General features: G+C 39.1%; 1 protein-coding gene across 4 annotated transcripts; it reads left to right on the forward strand.

The window, feature by feature from the left end:
* The first annotated feature begins 2,113 nt into the window (after window positions 1-2,113).
* On the forward strand, window positions 2,114-5,964 carry LOC118229104 (protein rapunzel-like). 4 transcript variants are annotated; one of them, XM_035420793.1, is made up of 2 exons: window positions 2,114-2,589; window positions 3,914-5,964. In XM_035420793.1, the coding sequence occupies exons 1-2, from the start codon at window positions 2,428-2,430 to the stop codon at window positions 5,102-5,104; spliced, it is 1,353 nt and encodes a 450-aa protein (XP_035276684.1). In that variant the 5' UTR covers window positions 2,114-2,427; the 3' UTR covers window positions 5,105-5,964. The 4 variants fall into 4 exon arrangements, with proteins under 4 accessions (XP_035276684.1, XP_035276690.1, XP_035276698.1 ...); XM_035420799.1 differs by having other exon boundaries at window positions 2,451-2,589; window positions 3,867-5,964; XM_035420807.1 differs by having other exon boundaries at window positions 2,545-2,680; window positions 3,867-5,964.
* Window positions 5,965-7,790: the final 1,826 nt, after the last annotated feature.

The raw sequence follows: 7,790 nt of genomic DNA on the forward strand, positions 1-7,790 counted from the left end.
CAGTTTTGTTGCTATGGGAATGACATACAATAATACTGAATCAGAGCATTCATTTACTTCAAATAAACACAAAATCCCTGAGGACATCCTTAACATGGGCTCCCATTATTAGACCCCTGCGACATCCAATGTTAATGAATTAACAACTTGCTTAAGGCCAGGTTAATTATGTTTAATATGTAATTAACATGCAATTGATTGCATCAATTGGACGTTGTCCAATATAGACGAGGCATTTGGCAATCAATGACATACAGATGGTGATGATGATGATGATGATGATAATAATAATAATAATAATAATAATAATCATCATCATCATCATCATAATAATAGTAATAATAATAATAATAATAATAAGAAGAAGAAGAAGAAGAATCATAATCATCATCATCGTCATCACCATGACCACCACCACCAGCATAATCATCATCATCATAAATAAATAAATAAATAAATAAATAGGCTCCAGCACCTACCGCGACCCTGACCAGGAATAAGCAAGTATAGGTAATGGATGGATGGAAAAACAAACAAACAAACAAATAAATAAATAAATAAATAAATAAATACGATGCAAAGGCCGTACCGTACCATCATCATGAATTCAACTATAACTAAAATGTCATACCTAAGTATGTCGTATAGGGGGCAGCTCCGATCCGTTTATTAGGTAACAAAATGGTTTTATTTCATTCACACGTACCGTAGACGTATGCTGCCCCCATTTCCAGACAAATTGCGCTTAGGTGTACAGTAGTAGTAGTATTAATGATAGTAGCTAATTAAATTATTGCATGTTTATATCAAGTGTTTATAAAGCATATTGGCCTAACATAAACAGCACACAGATTTATACACTCTTAAGAGATACTTCAGAAGGACGAATCTCCATGCTCATCCTTGTCATTAATGTCCCGGGGACAAAAAGTCATGAAATGCCGAACACCCTGCTTAAAATGCGGAAAAAGGGGAAGGGGTGGGGGGGGGGGTGGGGGGGGGGGGGGGGGGGGCACACAAAGCTCCTGCGGTATGCTTAAAAGCGCAACAGCAAGAAGAGCAGGTTTTTTTTTACCACTGCCCTCGACTGAAGGCTCGCATCTTGACCCTTTCCCTTGAGCCGCAGTGTAAAGTTAACATTGATGTGAAAAGCTTTGAAGCTTGAGCGTACATGATATCCATGTCCGCCACGCTCTAAGCAATCAAGCAATCAGACCCAGCAAAAGCTATACTGTAAGAGATTAATCCGAAATAAAAAGTGCAATACTACTTAAGATAGGCATAAGGGACGTGTGGCCATTTATAAAAACAATTAACACTGGATACGGTTAAACAGCATGGGTTTTTTAAAAATCATGTTTGCTTAACGGAGCTGTCTAGTCGGTTTAACATCGTTCTATTACATCTCAGAGCCGTTCATAAAAAGTCCTATACTGATAACAATTGAACAACGTTAACTACAGCTCAGATCAAGATGTGGTCATGCTCCCATTGCCAAAATAAAATGCCTAAGAAGACAAAGCAAATTAATTATTTGGATACTTAATTTGACATTGAAAGCAAAGCAAGGTCAGAGAATGACCGGGTTGTAAAATTTCGATCTCCAGTCGTCAGACAGAAAATTAAACTGAATAAAGTGGAATATAATTTTCTTTAACATTGTAGCCTAGGCTACCCAGATGCTTCATTTCACCTCTGCTTTGAAAGTAACCAAGAGACCATTACGTCTGGAATGCTATTTTGAAGGGCAGTTCACCTGACATGGACTCTAAATAGCAAATAACATGGACATACAGTCTTCTCTCTTTGCATTTTATGGTTGTGTGTTCCCAGCTATAACACTATTGAACAATGGAAACACGGCACAGTGGTAAGGGGTGCTAACCTGTATAACATCTATAATACAGTGCACTTTTTAAAAAATAAAATAATTTTTAAAAATCCGCAACGCAACACATGCCCAAGCCTTCTTTTCACACATTTTGCACATGCTACGCAAGCTGTGGCGACTCCACCCAAAATTAATGACACATTCTTTAATTGCACATAGATGTAACTAAGTGAAACTTGCTACATTTTATTCACTAATTCATATCCAAACACTTATTTGTTCTTACCGACATTTTGTAGGTCCTACCGTCCCCATTATGGTCGCTTGTCGTATTTTGATGAGAAACCTGCGCAAAACTCCCAAGGAACATCGCTAACCGACAGCTTTTTAAATCACCAACCCCTTCTATCCAGAAGTCCACATGTATTATCATTTTAACAGTCAGATAAATAAGCAGTCTGCGTGACTAACTGCTTTAGACTTACTCATAGTTTGAAGGAATCCAAAGAGAATACAAGGAATGAAATGTTGTGAAGACAGGCTTCTCCGCACAGTGCGTGCGCATTTTCCCTCTCAGTCGCTCCCTACTTACTCGAATGATAGAGAGCAAATGCGCATCGTCTCTTAGGCAGCTTCTCCAAGGAGTTCAACACCACTGTGGGAAAAATCCAGGGAAGAGAAAGGGGGAATATTTCTGGAACTCACAGCAGTTGTTTGCCGAAGCAGGCGTGAAGGACAAGACAACCCGTTTTCTGCAGGTACAGAATAACGTTGTTATTTAAATGATGTAAATAATGGATAGCAGAGCCACTGGGGCATACAGACACAGCGCAAACGGAAGATGGCAAGGTGTGTCCTGTGCTGATTTGATCTTTGCATCTAATGCACCTCAAGTGATTGACTTTCTTCATTCAACCCCTGTTTGTACAGTATTTGAAACATCATGTTATGACGAATTATGTTATGAATTACGTGGGGATATTTGATTACTTGGCACATTTTTGCTGTAGACATTAGAAAAAAAAAAAACATCTTCGACAGAAAAACCAAGGAAAGACGCGCATATATTTTCAAAGGAAAATGTAGGATTAAAAATGTGCTATGCTGCTTATAAAGTCTGAATATCAGTTTAAAAGAATAGCTGGTGATGGGCAATGTGGAATCACTTCCATAAAGCCACCACCCTGACTAAAATATAAATAGGCCTATATATTGTGATTTAATTATACTCTTGCAGTCTAGTAAACATAAATGACATATACATACATTAATGAGAATTATTAAGCTAAAAGGTACAATTACCATTGGTTTTGTCTCCTATAATATATGTAACCTCATTTTGACTGCGACACAACACAAAACAGCAGGAAGAATCTTTGACTGAGAAGGATACTGTTATTTATTATCGATGGGGGCGAGATGGAAGGGGATTTCTTATTATCCAGCTGGTACTGATGTTGATAAATCAAAGCACAATACATTCTGAAGTAGCCACCTGTCCTTATATTGATACAATTTTCAGCTTCAGTTCCAGCACTTACCAAATTACAACCATTTGCCATTTAATCCTTCAAACATATATTTTTTAATTTACAATGTAACAATATTTAAAGACAAGATTATTTTATTTTTTAGCATAGTCAGTGCCAAAATGCACTGTATCTCCAGTGTAGCCTTTAATGTTAACATAACATAACATAACATGACATAACATAACATAATGACGAGCCCAACAATGTTTGCCATTTGCCTGACTAAATTAGTACTTTGATTACTTACAGACTAGATAGTATCTAATACTAATAAATATGTGCTTTATAGATATTTAAACAGAGAATTATGGGATTAGGACTATGATTGACAATAGTTATTTCCTATCTTTTTGAATCAATTCTAAAATGAGAGAATTTTGATCAATTTCAATTCTGAAATTCTAAAATTGAAATCATGCCATGTTTGTACAGAATAAATTTAAAATGGAACTCGCTACAGTAAAGTCTCCTAACCATGTTTTGTGTGTGTTACTCCATGTCAGCAGTTGCAAAGGGTTCCCATTTACTGTAGTTTCTCTGGATTCCCTTGAAGACCATGACCAGTCCACTGGAAAAGGCTGTGGCCCAGAAGAAGGAGGCCATTGAGGCTGTCATGGAGATGTTTGAGCGGGGGGCGGAGGTAGTGGCCAGCGCAGTCGGGGAGCTATTCCCCCTGTGTGAGGCGGCCGCCCCGGTCCTGCGGTTGGCCCTGGACAACGTGCACAGCAAGGAGGTCTTCTACGTCAAGGAGCAGTTTTTGGTTGTGCGAAACCAGCTGGATATCCTCTCCACCCAGCTGGAGAACATAGATAATGAGATCAAGAAGGGACGGTTGGACTCCCAGTACTTCTCTGTGGAGGAGAACCTCCGGAACCAGTTCCGCAAGTATATGGACATCCTGGAGGCCAAGCCAGAGTTCCGGGAGGTCAAGACCAGACTGTTTCTGGAGCACTTTGGCAAAACAGGAGGGGACAAAAACCTCCACGTGCTCTATGATGCTGTGATGGGGAGAAACACTTTTGGGGAGTCCATTCTAGAGGTAGTGGAAAGATATGAGGCCAGGAACAGGAGAACCCTGGAGGATTTCTGTGTTCGAATGAAAGAGCTCTTCTGCCTGGGGCTGATCTCTCTGCTGGGCCACTGTGCACTGACACATGGGGAGGAGCAAGAGCAGGCAATGATTGAGGATTGGAACCAGAAGATCCAGGAAGTGGAGACCAGGATGAAGATTGCTATTGAGGAGTGTGTGGCAGCCTTCCCAGAACAGGCTTGTCTGGACATAAAGCAGTTGGTCCATGGGAAGGAGGAGAAGAGCAACCAGGACACAGCTGAGGCACTGCAACAGTTCCTGACCAGGAAATACGACTGGGTGAGCTGGTCAGTTCGTGTGATCAACCATTCTGGCAGCAGCTACCGGAACTGGCGCGCTGGGGACAACTTCCAGCATGTGGTGGGCCAGAACTGGTTTGACGTGTTGCAGGTGAATGACACCAACGTGGTGGTGTCCTACAGCTGTAATCCCCAGCCGGTGCCCAAGGACTGCATCCGGCAGCTGATGGAGGGCCTGGCGAAGAAAGGAAACGTCCAGGCTGTGGTGGAGGCCCTGCAGAAGCAGCTGCCCGGGTTTGTGGCACACGCAGTGAGCCGCCACAAGGAGAGCTGTGCGGCCTGGAGCTTTCCAGAGGACTGCCATTACTGGGAGAGGCACAAGAACGTGGCACTATGCGTGCACTCTGAGTGAGCTAGCACTTTTACACACAACAGTGTGATGACCCAATTCATCTGCACCTAACTTATACTGGTGGATTGTCATTATTTGTTTTATGTACTCCCTGTTAGACTAGCCTCGAAAAGAAAGTTAAAGCTTTGCTGTAGACATATAGACATGAGATAAAACATACATATACTGTATGAAGGTCAAAGGTAATTTGTGCCACAACGACCAAACCTTCAACAAGGCAGACTTCCTTGAAAAGGGTTATATTAGATCCCAAATTACGAACATGATGAGATCAGAGGTGAGCTCTGTTCTGAGTGGGCATAGGAGAGCCATGTCTTCCTGTTTGGATGTAATTCATACAGTTTTTCATGATTTCTATTTATATAAAGGTCTGTATGTGTGCAAAAAAGATTGACGGCCATTGCCAAATTGCTATACACATTTTCTAAGTTCTCCAGGACCAAGGTGGGCCTGTCTCGATCTGTTTACAATAACCGTGAGCCTTCAAAGCAGTATATATAATTATATGTAATTAACCAGGGTTTAGTAATAGATAGTAAAAATAAATGTAAAAACAGGCCATTTATTTAGTTTATTTTGATTGGATATTTTGGAAATGATCTAATTGATGCTGTGTATCTTTATGATACAAAAGTAGTGTGACTTTAAAATAATCATTTATGCATGTCCATTATCACTTCAACTCTGTACTCATATAAAGTAAACATATGCACATGCATGTCCCAACTTGTATCTGTGAAAAATGATGTGAGAAATTAGGTAAGACGATGTTCAAATACTAAAGTGTAATTATTCACCATTACATTGATGTAATTAGCAGTATTTCACTGTAAGAAATGTTAAAAATGTTAAATGTTAAAGTCATTTTGGATGTTTTTCATTTCAATGTCATGACTCTTACATCCCATTTTGGCATAGTGTAATCTGGCAGTTGCTTGGAATCTTGCTTTAAAAATAACCATTTACATTTAAAAATTCTTCTTCTTCTTCTTCCTATTATTATTATTATTATTATTATTATTATATTTATAATTTTTTTGTAACAGATGTAAACCATGGTTAACATCAAGACATATATCATATATCTTTCTTTGGTCCAGCATATCTTGATTTATATTTGCATTTAAGTCAGCATTTTCTAAGTGGGTGCCCTCCTTTAACAGTCAGCATGCAGCCTTTAACTCCATTAATACAGGGAAAATGAGCTTCAAAGTGCTTTGCTCAGCGCTATGGAATTACTCATTACGCCCGTCAGGGTTTGGCGCGGTGGACACGATCGTAATTTTAACAGCAAGAAAAATGACTGAGTCAGGGCTTTCGCCAGGACTGTGTACTGTCGAGTGTCCAATCCTGTACTACATCACTTTTCATCCTTGTTTATTTTGTCTTTGCTCATGAAATTCTATACTTGTTTTACTCTTTTAAACAGTATATGTCAGTGGTATTATTTTGAAAATAGGATAGTTTTGTCGGTGCATCTGATTCCGCCACTGAAATTTTATATATCGGGATGATGTGTACAGGCCAGACATCACATTGGCCAGATGTTTGGTAACTATACAGCAGCAACTCCAGCAACTGCCAAATCCTGTCACTCAGTTCAGTAACTATATATCCAGTGGCCACAGCTTATAATTAGAGCTATTTGGTAGCCTACATCATACTTTATTAAGCTACTGATTTGTAGTATTGAGGGAATTTGTGGAAATAGCATTAGTGATTCTACATTTTTCAGAAGATAAGCAATTACATCTGATGCATTCATTTGGTATAGTAGCCTACCACAATGCATTACACACATCATCCAGGCCTACTATTTGTCATTTAGATTTTTTGTTGAAAGATTATTATTCATACCATAAATGTTTAATTAAGCAATTGTGATTTTTTTAAAAAGCCACAGCATTTGATAAATGGCTATTCCATTTTCTGCAGCCAAGCGGGTGTCTAAAAGAACTGCATACTCACCATGTTGCTAAATAATATATTCTGAAGGCAGCCATGCACTTGCTAACGCAGCGCGATATTTCTGGCTTCTTCAGCTCTCAAACACGTTTTTCAAAGACAGGTGTGAGAAAAAAAAACCTTGTCACACTAAAGGGGAAGATCCATTTTAAAGGCATGGTTAGAATTTTAGTTTTAGCTAACATGAACTGATGGTAGGAATTAGAGGGATGTCTGTGCCTTCTGGAGGGAAATGGATACATAATTCTGCCATACAATAAGCATTATTATTGTTTTTTTTTTGTTTGTTTTTAATTATTTTAAATTTTTTCCCTCCCCTTGCAACTATGAGGTAATCAGATTGACCCTCCTGAATTTTATTGAACAGATAATTCATTTAGCCACTTATGTTTCATAACTGGCATGCTGAAGGGGGTTTTATTCATAATTCTTTTAAAGGTCCTCAAAAAACTCCAAATTCTTGTAATTTTTTTTTTTTACAAAGGCAACGCTGACTGATTTACAAAAGTCACATAAAATCGGTACAGGACTTTCCCTTGGATATGTGGAATTTAAGGACTTAGGACTTGGAACTTGGCACTGTATGTTGTTTTTTTCCAGCTCTCAAAACCAAGTGGGGGTTTGTACTGTTAGCACTTACCTCAACACATCTGCTAATCTAGCCTGTGAATTTTTTTGAGTTGCTAGACTAGACACCCCTTAATGGTGCCTGCCTTTGCAG

Source organism: Anguilla anguilla, chromosome 1, assembly GCF_013347855.1.
Source record: "Anguilla anguilla isolate fAngAng1 chromosome 1, fAngAng1.pri, whole genome shotgun sequence".
NCBI lineage: Eukaryota > Metazoa > Chordata > Actinopteri > Anguilliformes > Anguillidae > Anguilla > Anguilla anguilla.

Coding starts and splice junctions, on each gene's coding strand:
- LOC118229104 (XM_035420793.1), top strand. CDS start 2,428: ATGATAGAGAGCAAATGCGCATCGTCTCTTAGGCAGCTTCTCCAAGGA. Junction 2,590..3,913: donor AGACAACCCGTTTTCTGCAG/GTACAGAATAAC, acceptor TGGATTCCCTTG/AAGACCATGACCAGTCCACT.